This window comes from Acomys minous (genome assembly GCF_964271855.1).
Source record: "Acomys minous genome assembly, chromosome: 2".
Lineage (NCBI taxonomy): Eukaryota > Metazoa > Chordata > Mammalia > Rodentia > Muridae > Acomys > Acomys minous.
In genome coordinates this window covers 98,438,097-98,462,395 of record NC_140484.1, presented here as the reverse complement: position 1 = coordinate 98,462,395, position 24,299 = coordinate 98,438,097, and the positions used below count along the sequence as shown (strand labels likewise).

The window sequence follows — 24,299 nt, the reverse complement described above, 5'->3', positions numbered from 1 at the left end:
TTTGATTTGTTCTTTGAAATTTTCCTACTTGTATCTAATATAGTGCATTAGTATCTCTACTTTCTGTCTTACAAACCTCATTTTAACTTCATGTCTTCCTTTTATAATAGCTTATTTTCTTCTTCAAACCAAAGTATTTTAATTACTGCTTCCTATATGTATATAAGAGGTGAGTACTAAGACATGAACACTTAGCATGAAAACAAAGGCAGGAGATAAGTGGGGTAGAGGAAGAACACAAGCACTGAAAGCCAAATTATTTAGTGGAATCTAGTAAAGTTCTCAAAACCTCCCATGGGTGATACGTCTGGAATAAGCAACATGAATAACAGGAAATCACTTTCAACCTGGAACTGAGTGGTAGCTCACAGGCATTTCTATGATGAGTATAGGATGAGAGAGGTTCAGCATTGTCATTTACCTGCTGTATGTGTCTTTCCTTTTGAATCTGACCAGGAGGAAGATCTGCACCAAGTGGATATCTAGAGTCATCAAATGGATGAAATTAGAAATGCCGATTAACTACAAACCTGAAGGGTGAGGGATTTTAATGATCAATTTGAATTTAGGTTCACATAAATGTATAGCATGAAATAATAAGCACCCATTATTATGTATAATATAAGTTAAATTGTGCAATAGTAATTCTCATCACTAATATTGGATGAGTTAATTTTGTAAAATTGCTAAAAGTTCATTTAATCATTTTTCTTCAAGAAATGCACAGGATATACAAGCTGACTATGAAATTCAATAAAACATGGTATTTCACAGGAAAAAAAGTAGTTAATTTCACTAATGTAGGATCTACATTTGCATTTGTACAGTCTGTACGGTAAGTCGGCCTGATAGTATGTGTCCTCTTGTTTACCTATGCACTTTATAAAACATCTGTCACTGCCTTTCTTTGAGTGATTCCTTCAACAACAGAACATTTTTGAAGCTACAATAGCTGTAAATACAATTTTTCCAAAAAGTGTGAAGTGTTCTTAAGATATTTTGCATCATCTGAGGTTCAGTTCCACACAGAATATCTAATTCCGAGGTTACAATGGGTAGGAGAAAGGGGAGTCTCTCACATAGTCTTATTTAAATGAAAGTCAGGACATACATGTTGACTTACTATATCTGCTTCACTTTAAAACCACACACTGTCACATGAATAACTTTATAAAATTCATTTACATTTTAAGATTGTATACAGTTTTTAGAAACTGTAAAATAAATTTGTATGTGATAATGTTGAATATCTACTTTTCATTGTTAGGTATATGTGACATATTGTCCCTTGATTCACATCATATGTTGTGAAAACATTTTTAATATAACTAAACATGTCAGGGTTTACTATTAATCTACTTATCTGCTTATGTCTAGTTTTTGTCCTCACAATGTATCAGAAATTTGACATAATTCTACCCTTTAGTCCTGATTCTGCACCTGAGCAGAGTTCTAACAAGAAAGGAATTGTAAGCCTTTGGATCTTCCCACATTGTCTCTGTGCTGTGCTCACATGTATTAAATTATGCTACCTACACATTGCCCTAATTAGGATTACTATTCCAGGGAGGAAACATCATTACCAAAAGGATATTGGAGAGGAAAGGGTTTATTTCTCTTACAATTTATCTTATTTAGGTTTCTATTGCTTGAAAGAGACACCATAGCCATGTAAATTTTATAAAAATATTTATTTGGCACTGGCTTACAATGTAGAGGTTTAGGCCATTATAATCATGGCAGATGGCTGCAGGCAGGTAGACATGGTGCTGGAGAGGTGGCTGAGAGTTCTATATCTGAAACTATAGACAGCAGTAAGAAAAATGGCTTGAGCTTCTGAGACCTCAAAGCCCATGTCCTGGTATCATATGTCTCCTAAAAAACCTACTCCAACAGAGCCATATCTCCTAATAGTGCCCCTCTTATGGGCATGTAGTGACTATTTCCATTCAAACCACCACAAACTTCCACATCTTCTAACATTACTGCAGGAAGCGGGGCAAGAACTCAAACAGCTGGAGGCAGTAGCTGACATGGAAGTCATGGGGAGGTGCTTCTTACTGGTTTGCTATCACGGCATTGCTGATTTTGCTTCCTTATGGAATCTAAGACCCCTGCTCTTGGATGGCATCACCCACAATGGAGTGGATTATCCCTCATTAATAATTAAGAAAAATGCTGTACATTCAGCTGCTATGGTGGCATTTTTCTTTTCCTTTCCACTGTTCTTTCTCATTTAATCACTTTATAGTCTGATTTTCACCCCTCCCTCCTCTTCTCACAGTCTTACCCCCACAGACCCATCATCCCCTATTCCCTCATTTTCTTCTTAGAAAAAAGGAAACCCCCAAAGGATACCAATCCATCCTGATACCCCTAGTTGCAGTAGTACAAAGCAATGCTCTCCCACTGAGTCCTGAAAAGGCAGTCCAGCTAGGAGAAAGAGATCCAGTGGCATACAACAGAGTAAGAGACAGCCCCTATTCCCAATGTTGGGAGACTCATATGTTGACTAAGTTACACATTTGCTTCATATGTGTAGGGAGATTAGGTTCACTTATGCTTCTTCTTTGGTTGGCGGTTCAGTCTCTGTGTGCCCCTATGGGCCCAGGTTAGTTTACTCTGCAGGTCTTCTTGTGGTGTCCTTGACCCTTCCAGCTCCCTCTATCCTTCCACCCACTGTTCCACAAAACTCCAAGATCTCAGCCTGTTGTTTGGCTGTGGGTCTATGCATCTGTTTCCATCAATTAATGAGTGAATCCTCTCAGAAGATACTTATGCTAGGCTCTTATCAGCAAGCATAGTAGAGTATCATTCATAGTGACAGTGGTTGGCTCTCTCCCATGGAGTGGGTCTCAGGTTGGTGCCGTCATTGGTTTGCCATTCCCTAAATCTGGGATCCATATTAATCCCTATATGTCTTGTAGGCAAGACAATTTTGGAGTTGAAGGTTTTGTGGGTGGGTTGTTGTAAGGAGGCATCTTTCAACTGAAGTTATCATCTCCCTATTAACTCTAGCCCATATCAAATTAGAATTAAACTGCCCGGCACAATTAATGTTGTCTCAACTTGAAACACGAGATTATTACTGTTGACCAGTGGGGTTCACTTCACTTTGTGGCTAAACTCCATAATCATATATCAATATAACATTGCATAATAGACATTCCAAATTTTAAAAGTCCAAGTTGTCAAGTTAATTCTTTTTAAAATACTCAGTCTTTTTGGAAATCCAGAATTATTTAAACTCAAATGTCTCTGAACTTTCAGCTACTATAAAATAAAAAATAACTCAAATTCTTTCTTAATAAAGGAAGAAAGAACCAGGGCACAGTTACAATAAAATCAAAGCAAGAACAAGCCTTTACCATGTAAATAACTAAGGATTCAATGTCTAGGATACTGTCCTAATCATCTGGGCTTCTCCAAAGCATTTGTTTGACTTCTCTGGCTTCACCTTTTCAGCACACACAGGTTAACTTGTGTGCTTAGGACAACTCAACCTCACACCTCCTGCTTTCCTTGGTAGTTTGTTGAAAGGGATTGGCATCTCCATAATGCTGGGATCCTCAGTTGCAATAGGGATACACTTTCACCAATTGTCTCCCGTGGGCTTTCTTCAAGGACTCCAGCTGTGCCATGCAGTGCCATGCCTCAGCTGGATCCAAGACTCTTCCATGCCTTCAAAACCAGTGCTAGCTGCATGACTCTTACAGTACCCATTTTGGCTGATAACAAGAGGAACCTGGGATCTCAGCAGAGGAAGAGTACCATCCAGAATTTCCCAAGTTAATCTTAATTTGTCACCAATTAAGAAAGTGCCTTACAAGCTTGTAAAAATAATTAAATTATATTTATTCTTTTTAAAATTAATTAATTTATTCCCTTTACATCCCAATCGTAATCCCCTCTCTCCTTGCCTCCCAGTCCACCTTCCTTTATGCTCTCCCTACTCTTGATCTGCTTCTCCTCAGAACAGGGGAGCATCCATACCATCCAACCCCAGCACATTAAGTCACATCAGGACTGAGTGAATCCCCTTTTCCTGTGGTCTGGTGAGGAAGCACCATCATTGGGAAGTGATTGAAAAACAGGCAACAGAATCCCTGTCAAATACAGCCTCCATTACCCTTACTAGGAGTCACATATGAATCTGGAGCTACTTAAAAGTTAAATATGTGTTTGGGGCCTAGGTCCCCTCCATGTATGGTCATTGGTTGGTGCTTCAGTCTCCACAAGCCCCTCTGGGTCCTGTTAGTTGGGTCTATTGGTCTTCTTGTAGAGTTCCTGTCACCTTCAGGTCCTTCTATCCTTTCTCCCACCTTTCCACAAGACTACCTGTGCTTCACCTAATGTTTGGCTATGAGTGTCAGCATATGTTCTGATCTGCTGCTGGGAAGAGCTTCTCAGAGTACAGCAAATACTCTGATTTTTCTTCAGAATATTTGAACATGATGGAAAATTTGATTGGCCACACTGAGGAAGATTATGAGGGCAGAGAAATGGAAACATCATATATGATTATGGTATAATCTTTTTAGAATAAATATTAAACTGATATTCAAATATATGTGGAAACAACATCACACTATGACATTAGTTATTGAACAATTTATAATTTTATCCTGCTATTAAATGATGGATCTAACATTAGGAAAATTCTGTTATACTATTGATATTTCACTGGACCATTCTTAATGCATATAGAATAGAATGAAATAGCTGGGATTCCATGCCTTTACATATGTAATACTAACTTCTGGGCAGAAATGTATACATATATTAACAAAATAAGAGGACTGGCAGTTATGTCAATGTTTTATTTGGCAAAACAGTCAAATTTCCTAAATAACTCAGTTTGTGTTTTGAATACAAATGAATGTGCCTGTAAGCCAGCACTTGGGGATAAAGAGGCAGGCAGATCTCTTTGAATTTGATGCCAGTCTGGTGTACAAAGTGAGTCCAGGACAGCCAAAGCTACACAGAGAAACCCTGTCTCAAAAAAACAAAACAAAACAGAACAGAACAACAACAACAACAAGCAAACAAAACCCCAAATCAAAACAAAACAAATGAGTTAACATATGCTATTTTGTATTGTAATGTATTGTTATTTTATTCAGTCTTAACATATCAACAGACCTATACTGTCTTGTCTCATTCTAAATCTGAGCAAAAATCCTGAAGAAGAAAAGGTAGAATAAGACTGGTAATTGTCAGGTTCTCCAAAGCTACATATCTCCTAATAGCTAAAAAAGAATATTTACTTTTTGTGGCTAGTTTCTCTGTATATCATACCTGTTGGCCAGAGGTTATCTCAGTGTTCAGGAAGTAAAGAAACTGGCAAGTTTCATCAATATACTTTGAGTGATTATAAACAGTGATTAGTTAGTTGCTTGGAGGGAAAGAAACTGTGGTGAAGCTGCCTTCTCTTAGAGCAATGATTTTCCCTTCTGTACCTTCTCTGAACCATTACCTAATATGTAGTGAGTGTTTTCTAATGCAGTTGGTTTCATGTCACCCATGAACCTTTAACGGAAGTTATTCAACATATTCTATTGATCTGTACTTGTTTGAAATTGTTTTGTACTTTTGGGCTCATTGACCCTGTATCTGGGCTGAAGAGCTATCCATTCATACCTTCTCAAGGAAGATCACACAACAGAATTTAAAGTCAGGGATTATTTTTACCTTCTCCCTGGGTCAATAAGCATTCCCTATTTAGGTTTAAGTATTGCATTATATTATCTATATATTTTCATACACATAATATTTACAGTTTGTGCTTAATTTTAAATTTATGTAAGAACTTTTTGGCCCATGCATGTGTTCAGTACTCTTAAACATGCCCAATATTTTTTTTTCTTTTCTTCATTGATGTCTGTTACAAATATCTTGGATGCATCTCATATGGTGAACCTGTAAGTCATACTGAGTGAAAGGTCTGCTATTTAAGTTATGATATCTTTAACCTAAGGCTTTGGAATCTACTTAACATATGAACATTTTCTTCATTTGTACATTTTACCATAGTCTTTGCATACATACTATTGAGACATTATTGCCAATTTTAAAGATTTTTGTTTTGTGAATGTACTAAGCTTACATCACTTCTTTCTTCCTTTTCCTCATTTTAAACACTCTTATACTACACTCCCTGTTCACTTTCAAATCCATGGCCTCTTTGAGTTCTGTTGTTATATTTTATCCGTATATGTAGATAATTATATATTCCCAAATATAACCCCCTAGGATTAAAAATATCACAGCAAACTCTCTGCTACTTTGGATGGAAAATCATTCTAAGACATCTGTAATCTTCTCTTACCCTTTTCTGGGGTGGTGTTTTGTAAATTTTTCTCATGGAGAAAAACTACACAACTCTTCATACTGATAGGTTGCAATTTTCTGTAATGTCTCTCTCTGTTTCAAAGAGAAGTTTCCTTCATCATGTTTGAACACTATTAAGAAAAAATGCTTAAACTGTTATTAATGATTATGCTGCTTTAAAAAGACTTTTAGTTTCTTCTCTAGGAACCATGACTTCATTAACACCTAGTACTTAGCTAAGTTTCCAGTACCATGCAAGGATTTAAGTTGAGCAAGTCTTCAGTACAGCTAAAGGGATATTTTTATTTCCAAGGTATATGTGTCACATGGCATCCAAGTTTGATGACAGTATTTGACAGACTCCTTTAATCAGGGAATATGGGTGGTTACAGTATGAAGCATAGAATTAGCTTTTGCTATGAGAAATAATTAAAAGAAATGGTAACTTGCATGCCTATTGGAGTAACATGCAGATTCCAGATTTGAGTGTTAGTTATAATGTTACTTTACTTAGAACATCCACATATGTAGGTTTGGAAGACCATGAGGGTTAGTTATTTGCTACTTATCTATTTTCATGTATATATTTGGGTTAAGAAGACAGACTGTAAAACTCTCCACTGGACAAATTAATTTATCCCATTGTCATGTGAGACATGAGGAGTTTTTCATATTCCCTATAGTGTAGGTGGTGGTTTTAGTGATCATACCTATATAACTAGCGATGGTCAGGACAACCACCTGGAATCAGAGGTTACACACTTCTGCTGGGTTTTTTCTCTAATGTATACTTATCTTTTAATGAGGCTAGCATGCAGTCTTTCTCTGGTGGGGTTGTGTCCTATTCATGAGAAAGGGTTTTTTACTGAACTTCAGGATCGCTTGTCATACCATATACTTATACATTTAATCCATTTTATTCAAGCATTCAAATTTTCATAATCAGTTTATGTATCCAGTTTTTCATATGATTTTATATTAAATAAACTTTAATATTGTCTTGAGATACTTGCTTTAGGCTTAACTTTAACAACACTTACAGAAAACTTCATAATGAGACTTATAAATTGGTCTTCACACTTCATACTTGTCTGTAAATCAATTACATTTGTATTTAGCATGGCTATACATATAATTCTATGCACATTAAATAATTTGATCATTTATAAGGTCACTAACCATTTAATCTTAAGTCTTAGTATTGTAAGACTGTGATCGGGAGAGAGTCTATATGAGGAAGCATCAAATGAGAGAGACGGAGCCTGGGTCGATGCAAAAGCAAGAGGCTTTAATGTTCCAGAGTGCTGGGGTCCACCTGCGTACAGGACTTAGGCGACCGTGGACAGAAGAATTTTAGCATTTTTATATTCTTAGGCTGGGCAGATTTTCATCACAGTTCCTGGAGGGAAGGGAGAAGGTGAGGCTGTAAACTTCACAGTCAAGTTGGGTGGACACTGAGGCTCCAAGGAAGTTGTTTTATCTCAGCTAATCACTCAGGTGGAGTTTCTGGAAACTGCTAGCTGCTCTAGTTTATGGCAGTGCGTGGTCATTCCAGGAATGCAGGAAGAAGTGAAGTCACCTGGAGAACATGTTCTTATAGAACATTTACAGACCATGGCATTAATTGCAGAATATAGATTAAATATAAAATATGGCATTAATTTTGTCCCTACAGTATCTTTGTTTTAATAGATTTCAACAAATTACTAGTATTTATAAAACTAGGATTTCATAATTTTATCTATGTTCAGTTTCTGCAGTTCAAAGAATAGTTTTTATATTGATGCTCTTTTGTAAGAAAAAACAAACAAAAAAGAAATAAACAAAAACAAAACCTCCAACAACTTTAAACCACTAACATAGAATATAGAGAAGCTGCAAGCCATATTTTTCTAGTCTTCTTATAGCATATGTTTATAAAATATGAGTTCATTATATCACACAGTTTCTCCAAACAGCTAAAACTTTATAAAGCTTACAAAGATGTTTGTGACTACGCACTTTTTCTCTGGTGGGGATGTGTCCTACAAATGAAAGGGTATTACTGAACTTCAGTATGGCTTGCTGTACAGAATTCTTGTAAATTTAACACATTTATATACTGTTATAATGTTGGTAATGTATAAATCTCAATCGTCAAGCATGTATTGTTCTTTTTTGTTTGTTTGTTTGAGACAGGGTTTCTCTGTGTAGCCTTGAGAGTCCCAGAATTGCTTTGAGGATCAGCCTGACTTCTAACTCACAGAGATCCTTCTTACTCTGCCTCCTTGAGTGCTGGGACTATAGGCTCATGCCACTATGCCTGGCTACATGGATCATTCTTAAATCTTATTTTCCAAAACCTTATGTATAACTTACTCAGACATTCTATTACTCGGTATTAAGCTCTTATGGCTTTGTCCTCATTGGTTATCCTTCCATTCTTGGAAAAAATAAAAAATGTATTCCTAGCTAACATATTTAACCCTTTTCTAAGAATTAGAATGATATCTAATATTTTACGTTGGTTTACAAATTTCTCTTATTTTTTATTATTCCTTTTTATTTCCTAAATAAGATTTGAATCCAAATTATATATATGGTAAGGTGTATTCAATTAATATTACCTATACTTAGACTTTTGATTCTTAACTTTTTTGTTATAGGCTTTAAGCTCACTTTTCCTATTCAGTTTTGTAGTTTTTTGAACTATATCCCTAATGACTACAGATCCTAATACAAAGAAGTTTATATTTCATCAAGAGATTGAAAGATTTCCATCACACAGAATGTAGGAAGTAAAACAACATGTGATATCTTTCTAATATTCTCAATACACAAATGACATCTAAATTTGTGTAAGACTGAATCTTGTAATTGATATTTCCATAGACTCTGTATATATTCAGATAGAGGCTGACAACCTGAAAAGATTTATGTTTTATGAAGATATTAGGCTTCCAGTAACACACAAGTACAAATAGCCTAGGGGCCAATAAACAGAAAATGATACAAAGAAAAAAAGAGTACATGGTATGCTATTTTGCTGATGCTTCACTTTTTATAAACCCAAATGGGCCTAGTTTAGTTGACACCGTTGGTATTCTTGTGAAGTTGTGAAGTTCTTGTCCCTTCTGGGTTCTCCTCTCCTTATGCCACACTTCCCCAAGACACCCAAGCTGTGGCTAATGTTTTGCTATGAGTCTCTGCATCTGTTTTGATCCTATAATAGGTTCAGCATATCAGAGGCCATTATGGCAGGCACCTGTCTGCAAGCATAGCAGAGTAACATTAATAATGTCAGGGGTTGGCTCTCTCCCATAGAGTGGGTCTCAGAATGGGCAGGTCATTGGTTGGATATCTTTTCAATCTCAGCACCATGCTATGCCTGTACTAATTGTAAGCAGTTTAAATTTTAGGTTAAAGGTTTTGTAGGTAGGTTGGTGCTCCCCTGCCTCCACTAAAAGTTCTACTGGCTAGGACATGGCCATTTTAGTCTCTGTGTCCCTTCTGATAGGAGTCTTAGGTAGAGTCATCCCCATATTATCCTAGGAGCTTGCCCTGTCTCCAGATTAATTGAGAGAGGCCCTCTCTTGGTTTAACTCATTCCTCTGCACATTCTCACTTCCTCTCCTGCCTTTGTTCTCCCCATAAAGTCTGGATCTAGGCCTTCTACACATATGTAGCCAATGGGCAGCTTGGTGTTTGTGTGTACCCTTTATCAAATGGAGGGAAGGCTGTCTCTGTTCTGGACTCTGTTGCCTGCTTTTGGATCCTTTTCCCTAGCAGGACTACCTTGCCTGGCATAAGTGGAACAGAACACATTCAGTCCTGATGTGACTTGATGCACTGAGGTAGGTTGATGGCCTCCCCTTTTCTCAGAAAAGCAGAGGAAAAGGTGAGAAGAGTGTGAGGGTGGGACCAGGAGAAGAAGGAGGGTCTTGCATTCAGGATGTAAAGTGAATTAAAAAGAGAGAGAGAGAGAGAGAGAGAGAGAGAGAGAGAGAGAGAGAGAGAGCCTGTACTTGTTAGAGCAGAAATAAAGGCAGAGCATGGGCATAGGGAATGAAGTCTCAAGAATATAAACACTTTTATATCTCAGTTATGAGAAGCAGCCTTGCATACTCTGTAGAAAAGTCAGATATTAGAACCCAATATACTTGTGTCGCCAGTTTCCCTTCTAAGCCAAGAAGCCAAGGAGATTCCTCCACATAGAAACTGCCTTGTATAGGCAAACAGGCCTTGCCTCCTGAAACTCTTCTGAGGTGGGATCCTGGACTCACTGCCTGACAAGGCTGTTTAGAGTCCTGACTTTTCAACTTGGGTAGAGAACTAGAAGTGTCTGTTCCATTTACATATTGGAGTTCCTATCACATGGCTTCTATAGCCCCTCACTGCATTGTTTAGGCTGTCCAGGCTAAGTGTTTATATTTACTTTATGATTCCTTCCCATGGGCCATGAGAGACCTTTCTATTAAGGGGGAATAGAAGTTAATTAAGTTCAGGCTCTGGACTTGGTTGTAAGAGGGAGCTGAATGACAGGAATGAGAAGGGTTAAGATGCACAGTTAATTGTATGGGATTAAGAGCCTCAGACCATCTTCCATTCCATCATAGGAAGTTATCTAAGTTGATTTAAATATTAAAATAGAAATTCTTAAATTCAGGACATCAGTGGTTATTTTACAATGAATATTGTTGCCATATTTAAACCAAAAGCTGAAAAGGTGTGTGCCTGGACAATAGGAGAGGTAGCTACAAACCTGGAGGTATTCTAGAAGAAAGAATTTGGCCAGCATGTAGGAAACCCACAAAGCCATCAATTGAGCTTGTCTCAATATAAGACCTGTGATTTAAAAAAAAAAGACATTAATATAGCACTTCCATGTAAGATCACATGAATTACTTTGTTTTACCAATTTTGTAGGTGTTATATTCATGGTCTGGAGGAATTGAAAAAGGACTACTATTTAGAAGAGAGTTGGTATCTGAGCAAAATGAGGAGAAATGAGAGGAGACAAGGGTGGAGAAGGAGAATAAAAGAAATGACTGCAGGAGAGTTCAATGGCCCTTCCAAGCCTATTCAAGGCCCCAATGCTAGCAAGTGAATGAGAGCAAGCGTGGTCTCTGGCATACACAGGCCACCTGTTGAAACCCTGGTTTCACCCTCCTGGTTTTCAACCTCAGATGCTGGATTTCTGAGTCACCTATAGCAACAGAAATCAGAAGATACCAGTCTCACTTCCACAAAAATACTGATTATTTCAAACAATAAGGCACAGATACTCTTACACATGGGAAGGTGTGACTACTTTGATCAGGGTTAGGTAGAGCTTGCTCAAATTTATTCCAAAAGTTCTCATAAACATTTTAGAAGTCCTATACTCACATACATATACATTGTTGAAAGCTGTGGAGGAAGAATTGGGTGTGAACTATCAGGCACTAATTCCAGAATCCCTCTTCTGACAGGGAAACCCTTACATCATAGGTAGTTCAGTTGAAATTCCCAAGCAGTCACTACTTCAAATAATAATGAGAAGTGTAGGAGGATTCTGTTTCAATGGGTCTGTGAAATTTGATATGACTTTTTGAAGGTTTCCCTGCAAAATGAAAGGAGAATAAATATGCTTTGTGACTTGAGCTCGAGGACACAATTATCTTCCTGGATTGGGATGCAAAGAATACATTTCATTATAGAGAAACCTAGAGGTGGTTAATGTGTGTAGTATTCCCACTGCAGAACCCCGTCATACCCCAAGCTTGGAACCTGGCCATATGAGCTCAATAGCTAAGCATGGCCACACAAGGGTAGCCTGTCTGAGGGAAGGTGGAACTTGTCTTCACTTATCAGCCAAGTGGGACAGAGGGGAGGACATCCTATTGGTACTCTAGGTGAGAGAAGCATCAGAGAATGGCAAAATAGAAGGATCCAGAGGGTTCTAGAAACCTTCAAGAAGAACATTATGAGGAGAGGATCTGGGACCATTGGTCCTGCTCAACTATGGCACCAGCCAAGGACAATACATACAGTAAACTTCAAACCCCTACCCAGTTCTAACCAATGGACAGGACATTCTTCACACTTGAGTGGAGAGTGGGGTCTGACTTTCACAGAATGATGATTCTTAATGTAACAAATAAACAGTATTTTTAATAATAGTGCCTTACTATCAGAAGATTGTGGAGAATGGCTAATATCTTGGCTGTAGACTAAAATGATTTGATAGTCTAATTGATCCTGCTGATTAATGACTCAACTCCTTGGCATATACCTGAATGATGCTTCACCATGCAACAGGGACATTTGCTCAAATATATTCATAGCAGCTTTATTCATAATACCCAGAATCTGGGAACAACATAGATATTTCTCAACTGAAGAATGGATAAATAAACTGGTATATTTACACAATGGAATACTGTTAAGCTGTTTAACAATAAAAATGTAAATCCTGAAATTTTCAGGCAAATGGATGAAACTAGAAATGTTCATCCTGAGGGAGGTAACTCAGACTCAGAAAGACACACATGGCATATACACACTTATATGTGGATATTAGCCCACCATAGATGTCCTCCAAGAGACTCAGTAGGGGATTGGAACTGATACTGGAACTCAAATCTGGACTCTGGGCAGAGTACTGAGAGTTGTAGAGAAGCATGGGGAATGGAAGTTCCTGGAAGGAGCAGGAGCTCTACAGGGAGACCATCAAGGCCTGCTTATCTAGACACAGGGGAGCCTGCACAAACTAATGCAGCAACCAAGGACAATGCATGCAGAGATCCAAGATTCAGATAGAGCTGGTGGACAGCTGATTCTCCGCATGAGGGGTGAGTGGGGACTGCTGATGAACCTCTGACATGCACTCAGATGCCCATGATTTGGTCACTGCCGCTTGGCTAGATGGCTGCGAGGACACCCAAAAGAAGGGGCTGCAGGCTACTCTGATGAGACCTAATAGACAGTCAGCAGAGAGTGGGGTCAGAGGCCCCCCAATCAGAGATCTAGGGGAGGGTAATAGGGCAGAAGAAGGAGAGAGGGTAGGAACAGGAAGATAAAAGAGAGGGGATAACAATCTGGATGTAATATGAATAAATTATGGCAAATTGAATATATATTTTTATAAAAGAAAAGAATAATAAACAGCCCATTCCCATCACTGGAGGTTTTATTTGGTGTCATAAAATGTCTAACTGGGGATTGTCTCTATATTTTAAGATGATTATTGAGGTTCCTTTTAATATATGAATATCTTTCAGGAAGCTTCTAAATATTTTTTCACATACTGTAAATACTTCATTTGGATTATTTTTACCCTTCCTCCTATCATTTTTAGCATCTTCTCATATGCCACATTTGCTTTCAAATTCATGGCCTATTCTAAATTATGGTCTTATTCATGCATGGACTTATTATCAATTTTGTACTTACATCTATATAATTATGTGTTCACTCTGTGAAGGCTTACCATGTTATGTAGCTATTACTTGTCATTCCAAGAATTACTGAGAACTTAAAGACGAAGCATGGTCTGACTGTCTGAACTTGCATCCATCAGCTGTCTGAAAGTAAATTTACTTGAATCTAGACATCCCCATTGTTGCTATTCTGCTGGCAAATATCTAAGTGGCTTTCTGTTGCGATCTGAGTTTTACTATCAGGTGGAAGTTGCTATTGCTACATGAAAAATAAATTTTCCTCTTTCTTTTATCTCTCTACTCACTCCATTCTTTGAAGAACAACAAGACAAGAGAACTGTATATACCTCTATAGAAAGTACATTATTCCACAAAAATTTATTTTTGCTTTTTGCTTTATACTCTCAGGTTACTGACTAATATATCTTCACCAGCATCCTGTTTCAGTCAGTCATTTCATTGTTCTGATTCATGCTTGTTAGTGCAGTTTAACTGCTTTGTCGGTGTCAATCTATGGAATCAAAGACATTTTTCAAACTATATTTATTACACAACGTGTAGTACCCACTGTATGTCCTTTGTTAATTTTATCCCTTGCATATAACTTCTTGTTAAATACTTTGTGGGAACAAAAATTCAGGGTCAGGAAAGACAGTGAAGTAAGATACAACGGACACAAGTCAAGAAAGCATATGTGCCAATATTGGTATTTCATCACTTATAGATCTCAGAAGAAAAAATATTTTCATGCTACTAAGTTGGCGAAATGATTACCTCACAGCCACATATGGGAAAGGTGAGGGTGTAATGAGACAAAATAATTTGTAGAGATGATAAAGAAGTATGTACAGAGATAGGAAGAATGCAAAGGAAGGAGAGGAGTGTTATATTCTTTTAGTGGAGAAAAGGGGCAATGTAGCAGGGACAGCAATAGGCCTGTCTCAGAAGAGGATCTTTCCAAGGTCCCACAACAAAAATGAAGATCTGGCAATGGCTCAGAACATCAGACAGCCATTTGGGGACAGTGTCTACATTTGAAGTGCGCCATACAAGGAAGTGCATCTGTAAGATATATAAATTGAAACGTCTAGTAGTACGTTTTACTGAGGGAATGGTTAAGAAAATATTTAGGGTAGTTTTTTTCTTTATTTAATGAAGAAAACAGGCAAAAAATCTCAGCAGTCTTTGCTAGGCATTTGCATAGGCTTTAGCAAGACTGATGACTTGTGTCGTTGTTGATCATAAAGTGTATGACTCTTGGCTTGGAGGAAGTGCATGAGACATTTCCCACTAGGCAGCAGAATTGTAGAATCAGAGTTGTGGTTCTGTTCTATTAAAACTTTGTGGGAATCACTAAGAGTTTAACATCATGATTAACATAAGTTTATTTTTTACTGGATTAAAATACAGTTGTAAAACTTGCTGGTAACTACAATAAGTTTCAAACTTCTGCATAAGGAATAGGTGCCTGCGAGATTTGTAAATGATGTGTGTTAAATTCAGCACATGATTGAAAATTTAGAAAAGAAGTAAATTCTTATTGAGTCACTTTTATAAGATGGTCTAGCAAAGATTCAAAGACATCATTTCAATATTCTGAATAATTACCCAAGGCTGTAAGTTGGATGAAAGAGTGTCTGAAATACTCCCTCTATCAGGGAACATGGATGGTGAGGCTATGGACCATGGAATTAATTTTGCTAAGAGGAAAACTGAAAGCCAGGATAAGGGGCACGGCCAACTGAACTATCATGCACTTCCCATACTAGTTGGATTGTAGTGCAAAGTATAAGGTTCCCCTATTAACAGCAAACTTATATATCAGTTTGCATGACATTCAACACAGAATAATTTGCCTTTGTTATTTAGACACTTAGGATAGGAATGCAAACTCTAAGGTGCTACCGTTGGCAAGAGAATTCATCCTTCTGTCATGTGGAATACTATTAGCAATCCATCTTCTCTATAGAAAAGTTGGGGTTTTCATGATCTAGCATACATAGCTGGTGCTTGTCAGCTCAAAACAGCTGGGGACAGAGCCAGCAGGCTTATGGCAGTTCTTATGTCCCCAAGCATCCTTATCCTATAATGAGATTAGCCTGTGATTTACTCCAGTGGGGCTGTGTCATAGCCAAGAGAAAGGGTGTTACTCAAGCTCTAGGATGTCCTGCTTTAAAAATGTATTTGTAAATTTAACTCATTTTATTCAGACATCCAAATTTTTCATAACTAGTTTTTTAAACTAAATTTATTTTTTTACTTACTTCGCATCCATATCAAAGTCCCCTCCTTACTTTCCTCCTGGTCTCACTCCAACTCTTCCCCCCCCTTCTCCCTTCCTCTTCTCCACAAAAAAATGTTAGTGCCCCCATACCAACCCACTCTGGCCCACCAAGTCTTCCACTGAGGCCAGACACAGCAGCCCAGCTAGGAGAAAGTGATGCAAAAGCAGGCAACAAAGTCCATGCCAGAGACATCCTCAACGTTCAAGGGGACCCACATGGAGATCAAACTGCTCATCATTCATATATGTTTGGGACCCTAGGTCCAGCTCTTTCATTGTTTTTCAGACCCTGTAAGCTAACTTAGGACCAAGTAGCAAACTCTTGTTCATCTTCTTGGGGAATTTTTATCCGTTCAAGGTCCAGTTCCCTCCACTGGAAGTCCTGCCTGGCCAGGAGGTGACCACTTCAGTCTCCTATCTTTGCTGCTAGGGGTCTCAGCTAGAGTCACTCTCATATCCTCTCAAGAACCTACCTTCTTGCAGGTCTCCAGCTTATCCTAGAGAAGCTCTCATGACTTGATGCCTCTTCTTTGACCCTGCTCTCTTTACTCCCACCCTAACTCTCCACAAAAGCACGTAAAGAAATGGTCAATATCATTATTCATCATGGAAATGTAAATCAAAATAACTCTGAGATTCTACCTTACACCCATAAGAATGGCTAAGATCAAAATCTCAAGTGACAGTCCATGATAGCAAAAATGTTGAACAAGGGGAACACTCCTTCATTGCTGGTGGGAGTGCAAACTTGTGCGGTCATGTTGGAAATTAATCTGGTGCTTTCTCAGAAAATTGGGAATAATTGTACCTCAAGTATCAGCTGTACTACTCATGGGTACATAACCAAAAGATGCTCCATCTTTCCATAAGGACACATGCCCTGCTATGTTCAAAGCAGCTTTATGAATAATTGCTAGAAACTGGAAATAACACAGATATTCCTCAGCTTAGAAATGAATAAAGGAAATGTGGTTCATTTACAAAATGAAATACTTATCAAAAAAATTTTAAAAAGGAAAGTTTGCTATTTTCAGGCAAATGCATGGGTGTTGAATATATCATCATGAGTGAGGTAAATTAGACACAGAAAGACAAATCTGATATGTACTCACTTACAAGTTGATATTAGCCATACAGTACAGGACAATCATACTACAATGCACAGATCCAATGACGCTAAGTAACTAGCAGGCCTCAGTGGCTTGAATCCCACTCATAAGGGAAAATACAATAGACATTTTATGTGGATGAAGTGAAGGAACTGGATGGGAGAATGGGAAGGAAAACCAGGTTGGGCGTCATAACCAGTCTTTATAGCTGACTTTGAGCATTACTTTATATGAAATTAACTTAAATTTTACTTTTAATTTGTTTTAAGTTGCTTGCTTTAGGCTTAACATTAACAGCATATACAGAAGACTCTATAATGTGAGTTAAAAACTGTTCTGCACATCCAAAGTTGTTTCTGTAAATGAAGTACATTTTTATGTAACATGCATATAAACATAGTTCTAAGCACGTTAAATAATTTAATTATTTAATAATTTAATTATTTATAAGGTGGTTGATCATTTACTTTTATGTCTTAGTGATTTTAACAGTTTTTAATGAATTAATAATTCTTAAAATATGATATTTTTGTAATTTTATTTTTGTTACAGTTGCTGAGGCTCAAAAATCACAGTTACTGTAATGAAGCAATTTTAGTACCAAAATGAATTTTAAACCATGAATAAAATATAAGGGGTGACAAGGATCCTTATTTTCCTCATCTTTTTTTACCATTAAAAGGTAGCACACATACTCTGATGCCTCATATTTGACCATGTCCCCTGAATGGGAAGACCTGGTGGCACTCAGAGGAAGGATAGCAGGCTACCAAGAAGAGACTTGATACCTATGAGCATATACAGGGGGAGGAAGTCCCCTTCAGTCACGGTCATAGGGGAGGGGAGTAGGGAGAAAGAAGGAGGGAGGGAGGGAGCAATGGGAGGATACAAGGGATGGGATAAAATTGAGATGTAATATGAATAAATTAATAAAATAAAATAAAATAGTTTTTTTTTAGTTTTTAATAATAGGTGGATCTTTTTATTAATTTATTTTTGTTACATCTCAATGGTTATCCCATCCCTTGTATTCTCTCATTCTTCCCTCCCTCCCATTTTCCCCTTATTCCCCTCCCCTATGACTGTTCCTGAGGGGGATTACCTCCCCCTGTAAAGTAACAGTATTTATATGACTCAGTTTCTCCAAATTGCAAAACTTAATAAAATTAGGAACCCAGACATGATTAGACTTGCATCTTTTAAGTGAGTTTTTGATATGGTGAATAGACAGCTATAAAACCATAGAAATGTATAAGTCTTAATTGTCAAACATAGATTATCCTTAAATCATATTTCCCATAAAGTTCTGTAAGTTATTCAGATATTCTGTGACATGGCTTATGCATTTATGGCTTTTTTTATATTTCTCTTTTCCACTCTTAGGACAAAAATTATCATACAAATATCTGTTTTCATAAAAATATTTTATCCTTTTTAAAAATTAAATCATAAATTATATTTTACCTCAAAAATTACTTTTTCTCATATCTACTCATTGATTCTTTCCATTTCTATAAAAAAGAGTTGAATAAAAGTTACAGATATAGTGTGGTGTACTAAATGAAAATTATACGTATATTGACTTCTGACAATTAACACATAATTTGTTATGAGGTTGATAAAAATTTTATACTGCCTGTAATTCTACAGTTCTAAAAACCATGTCTCCAGTGATCTTACACACTCTAAGAGAAAAAAAAAACTTTACATTTCAGCAAGAACTTTAAAGACTTTGAATAAGGGACCATTTCTTAAACTAATGAAAAATGGGAAAGGACTTTAGAGAGCTAAACACCTATAATTATATTTAGCCATTTATATTTTTATATGTACATTTTTATTGATTAAAAAGCTAAATATCAGGAGACATTACAGTAACAAATAAATATACTATGTGTTATAAAAATATTCTTGATAGACATTAGGTATTATCTGGTGCCAACATTCAATATATGTAAACTCTTTTTCATTACTATGTAGGTGCTTACTTTAAATTTTAGCCTGTACATCTCAGGTTTATGGGGCAAAATTGAAATCTCATATAATTATGGTCCAGTTAGATATAAACACCGAGGAGGAATGACTGGACACTTAGGAAAAGGTCCAATACCCTGCCTATGATTCTTCTTGGAAACCTACAAAATATGATATTTAAAGACATTTTTATTTCTTCAAAGATTCTTTGACAACAAGTTGGGTTAACTCCTGCCAACACCCAGACTACTACAAAGAAGATGATGAGCATCAAAGAACATCCTGATGAATATGGCTTCAAATTTGGCAAGCCAGCCACAAGGAAAAATGTCCTTGATTCTGTCACAGATAGAATTCTGCCTAAAAATGGGCAAGCTTGGATGCAGACACAGTAGATGGCCAAACTCTGCCAAGACAAAGCAAAGAAGTCCTTAATAGTTTCTGCCTCACAAATAAGTCTGCAGGTATATTGGGGCAGAAGCTGAAGATGCTCTAACGTTATAGGTTTGGGTAACTGTTCAGGCAATAAACTGTCTCTGCCTTTTTTCATTTTGGAAGCTGCTAACCTGCAATTCTGGTTTACTCAGGTAATTAATTTTAATTCCTTCTCAAATCTCTGATGAGGTTAAAGACCACATAGTTTGGCCTTACAATTAAGCTTAGTTGTCTAGGGCTTAAGGTATCTTTAGGTATATATAGATGTTTTAAGACAATAGAAATGAGATATGACAGATACTGATTTTCTTTCTTTTTTTTCTAGAATCTTCTTGAATTTCTCTCTCCAATATTTCTATTTTTATTATATTTTTTATTGAATGTCTATGCTTTACACGTCATGCGCCAAAATCCCTATCCTCCTCCCAGTAAATTAAACAAACAGACAAATAAGTCTTGTCACAGAAGCTGTAGTGTAGCACACAGTATAGCCTTTTGTCCACATAGGTTTACTTTCAAATGTTCATTGCTGCGAGTCATGAGTCTGGGTGGAGGCCTACACTATTGTTACGGGATCCTCATTGGGACTTTTGTCAGATATCCCATTGTTGCTGTGTGTCAAGGAGATTTTTAATCTTTCAATCTTCAGGTCCATCCCTTCATGTGTTCCAGCAGGTTATATATGGGGTAGATGTTGGGGTTCACTCAGAGCCCTGGATCAGAGCCCACTCTCTTGTCCTCAGGGCAGAGCCTGCTCTCCCACTCCCACGTCCTCAGGGCAGGGCCCACTCTCCCACTCCCATGTCACATGGCAGGGTCAGCTCTCCTACTCCCATATCATAGACTCACCAAGATAGGAAAGATGTACTTTTCAAGTTTGCCAAATACAAATAGCCAAATCACTATGAATGTAACATTTATGTAATTCCTGATAATTTTGTGATTCTTTCTGCTGTGTTTAGTTTAGTTTATTTATGAATAATAATATAAATATATATGTAAAAAGAAATATATACAGAGGGAGGAAATCCCCCTCAGGAACTGTCATAGAGGAGGGGAATAAGGGGAAAATGGGAGGGAGGGAAGAATGGGAGGATACAAGGGATGGGATAACCATTGAGATGTAACAAGAACAAATTAATAAAATAATATATATCTTGGGGGGAAAAGAAATATAATAAAAATAAAATAATAACTTCAAACCATAAAAATGTAAAATCACAGTGAAAAATTAGTGAATTCAAGAATAGAGGCATGAATGTATTTTCTTACAGAATTATCACAAAAGACATAATAAGGAATTATTATTAGAAGTGTGCTTCAGTCTGGCTACCTATGATGTCATTGCCTACCTGCCATGGGGACATGGCCCTACCCAGCATATAAAAGGACAGACCCACCTTGCCCCCTCTCTTCTCTTTTCCTCTGTCTCTCTTTGTCTCTTTCTTTCTCTCTTTCTGGGGTAACCCTCCCCCTTTTCTTCTCCCTATGCTCATTTAATAAACTCATCATCTAATATCATATCTGTTGCCTGGCATCTGCTATCTTACTATCTTATCATCTTATATTAATCATAAAACTGGTGCCTGAAACCAAGATACAATACCTAAAGGAGCACATTCCTTTCTCTAAGTACTTTCCTTTGTCTCCAATTCCCTGTTGCCACTTGATGGGACCTAAGACTAACTTAGCCATATTTTCCCAGAGCCACCGGTGAGGAAACCTTCCTGACCAGCTGTTCAGGACTGCCACTGAAATAGTGACTCTAAGCTGAGGTAAATTTCTGCTGCTACACTCTAAAATTAGCTCTCCCCGTGTGCATCATTCCAACCAAAGCTAGGTAATCTACCTTTAAATATCAACCATTAACCTTTCTTTCTCCATTGGCCATGGACTCCACTGGGGGTATGTCATGCAGCTCTTCTCTTGCTTGGCCTGGGTTATCAAGCACTCTAGGTCTTGTGCGCCCACAGCATACAGCTGCTGCCTTAATTCCTAGGGAGTCCAATTATGCCTAGGGTCAATTGCTGGGTGCCTAGCAATTCCTGAGCTTCCCTGACCCACCATCCTCAGTGGACCAGATGACTGAGCTAGCTACCTTCTGTGAGACACATGCAGGTACATGCTCTGCCACTATCGCTGTGGTGCACTGGCATCTGCTCACACACATACCCACCCATGGACGTGTCTTGGGAAATCCTCTAGTTTTGGGTTATTCTTGGAACATTGCACTCACCCACTCTGAGCATCATGGCATCCTGATAACCCTGGTTTCAGAATTAATTTTCTGTTTAATATAAGAAAATGATAATAGGAGATAATAAGAAACCAAGGTAACAGATGTTAGAATATCTGAGATTTATTAAATGAGCATGGGGAGAGAAGGAAAAGGGGGAGTGGCACCCCCAGAGAGAGACAGAGGAAGAGAGAGGAAGAAATGGGAACAGAGAGAGGAGGAAGGAAGGGGGTGAGGTAGGTCTGTCCTTTTATATAATGGGTAGGGTCACGCACCCATGGCATGTAAGCAATGACCTCACAGTTAGGCCAACTGGAGCAGAATACCAAAACTTGATAATACAGATTTTCAAGTACATCTACCAGCTGTTACCTGCTCCTAGGCTCCATATGGGTTGAAATATATAAACTCTGATATAATGTTGCAGAAGGAACAAGTACAACATGAGAAGGTTGTACTTATTCTCAGAAGGCTACAACAGGTCTGAACTTGCAGGGGCCTTCTCCACACATGTATAGGTTTTTTACTTCAGGCTACCTCATTCGATACTGGTTCCACAATGATTTAGGCTGGCCTTTTGAAATTAATCTAATGTTCTAGAGGACCTCAGCCTGTGTATTGCACCCCTTTTGGGTCAAGTGACCTTTTTTCAGGACTTTGTTAAGAAAACACATATATGTACATCACATTCATACCAACAACAAACATTCCAGTTATAAAGTATTATTGAAAATAATTTTATGGCTGGAAGTCACTATAATATGAGAAATTGTATTCAATGGTCACAGTGTTGGGAATGTTGAGAACCACTGCTTTAGACCTTCTAAAGAATATAGGGGATAAGGGAAGAAAATGGCAAAAAAGAAGTTAACATTAGTGCCTGATTATGTGGCTCACTTGTAGCGAGATTTTCTTGTTACATGAATTTTAGGTTTCCTTTGCAGCACTAGAATATTCAGACCATAAGCAAAATAAAATTCCCATTGTCTAAAAGGGACTTAATGTTTTTTCAGGCCAAGTGATTATAGGTCTAAGACAGCTAAAACTAGTAAGCTCAAGTCAGTTTTCAGTAACATATGCCCAAGTGCACATGGGCTGCTCCCAATAACGTTAAGAAGAAATTAGTGTTCCATGATATTTAAAATCTGGGCACAGGTGGTAATTTACTGGCTCTTCTTATTTGATGACTTAAGGAGGATATATTAAAGCAAAACCAAAGAGAAAAAGATTATTTACTTCAGGTAAATGTTTGAATTATGAACCTTACATTGACAATGAAAAAATTAGGAGTTCTTTACCTTTATAGATATTATAGTGACACATATTTATGAGATAAGAATAAGAACAGGAAAGAATTCTTAATTTGTACCTAAGAAGAAGAAAATATAGATACCCTTGTTCATGTCAATAAATTTTCCATAGAAGCTCTAAGAGGAAAACAAACAAGATCTGGAAGATATTCTAATATATATATATATATTGTCTTACAGTTTGATAGTCATCAAAATAAGCTGTCCTGTTACTGTTTACTTACTCACTGGAATATTTTTAATTCAAAGACCTTGTATAAAGGAAAACAGCAAGCACTGTCCTAAGAAAAATGGTAGCATGTAGTTGATTAGAGAAAGCATGTTCAGAATGTTAGGTGTTAGAAGTTCAGAGTGTTAGTGTTAGAAGTGTTAGGTGTAGGAGCCACAACTCAGTCCTTCAGGGTCAGTGTAATAGAAGACACCATGCATTGGTCCTTTGAAATCAGAGTGCTCTGTCCTAAGCATTTGCCATGATTCTTCTTCCATGTTACTATTTCCATTTTTATTTGAGATGTATTCTATTTATTTCCCTGCTTTCTAGTTCTTGATACTACATCTTCCCCTTTAGACACTATCTCCTTGTCCAGACTCTGGCTTGGTCCATACAGTTTAAGATTCTTTAGAGGTGATTGTATGTTGTTATCTGAGTGTCAGAGAGTGTCCTTATACATATCTATGTGTCATGCCAAAGATAATTCTATGCTGATAGCTTCTGGGACTGTGATTTCCTTTTCTCTCAATTAGAAAACACCTGTCTTTTTTGAGAATGGATTTAGTCCTCTCCTTGTTGTAGTTCCTCCTTCACTAGGAGGCCTATACATGTTCTAATGGTTCCAGCCTTGAACCTTTGGCCCCTTGCTTATATGTGGAAGTTTATTTGGGAAGGTGCATATTAATAAGCAGGGCATGTTGAAAATTGTGCAGAATAGAAAGTATTCAGTGGTTTCCTATACCAGGCTTTTTTTTCCCCTGAAACTTCGCTAAGTTCGAAGGGACCTGTCAAAGGGACAATCAGTAGCCAAGTTACAGGCGTCACATTCACAGACCCAACAGTTGCCAATGGGAAAGACTGCAAACCTGTTCATCTGGGCACCAGACAAGGATGTGATACCCAGCAAGTGAAAACGTGTGAGGAAGACAAAACTGCCTGTCAGCTGTGTCTGATAATGAGTTAATAAGTCTACTTGTTTCTCTGGGATTCCTCCAAATATCTTCATTTCA

The 24,299-nt window shown here is 37.5% G+C and overlaps 1 protein-coding gene across 1 annotated transcript in view; it reads left to right on the top strand.

Moving 5' to 3' along the window:
* Positions 1–24,299, top strand: part of LOC311592786 (uncharacterized protein) — a 386,211-nt gene that overhangs the window by 266,338 nt on the left and 95,574 nt on the right. The window contains exon 49 of the mRNA XM_084773587.1: positions 457–537. Within this exon, the coding sequence (XP_084629713.1) occupies positions 457–537 (81 nt within the window). The remainder of the gene's footprint in view (positions 1–456; positions 538–24,299) is intronic.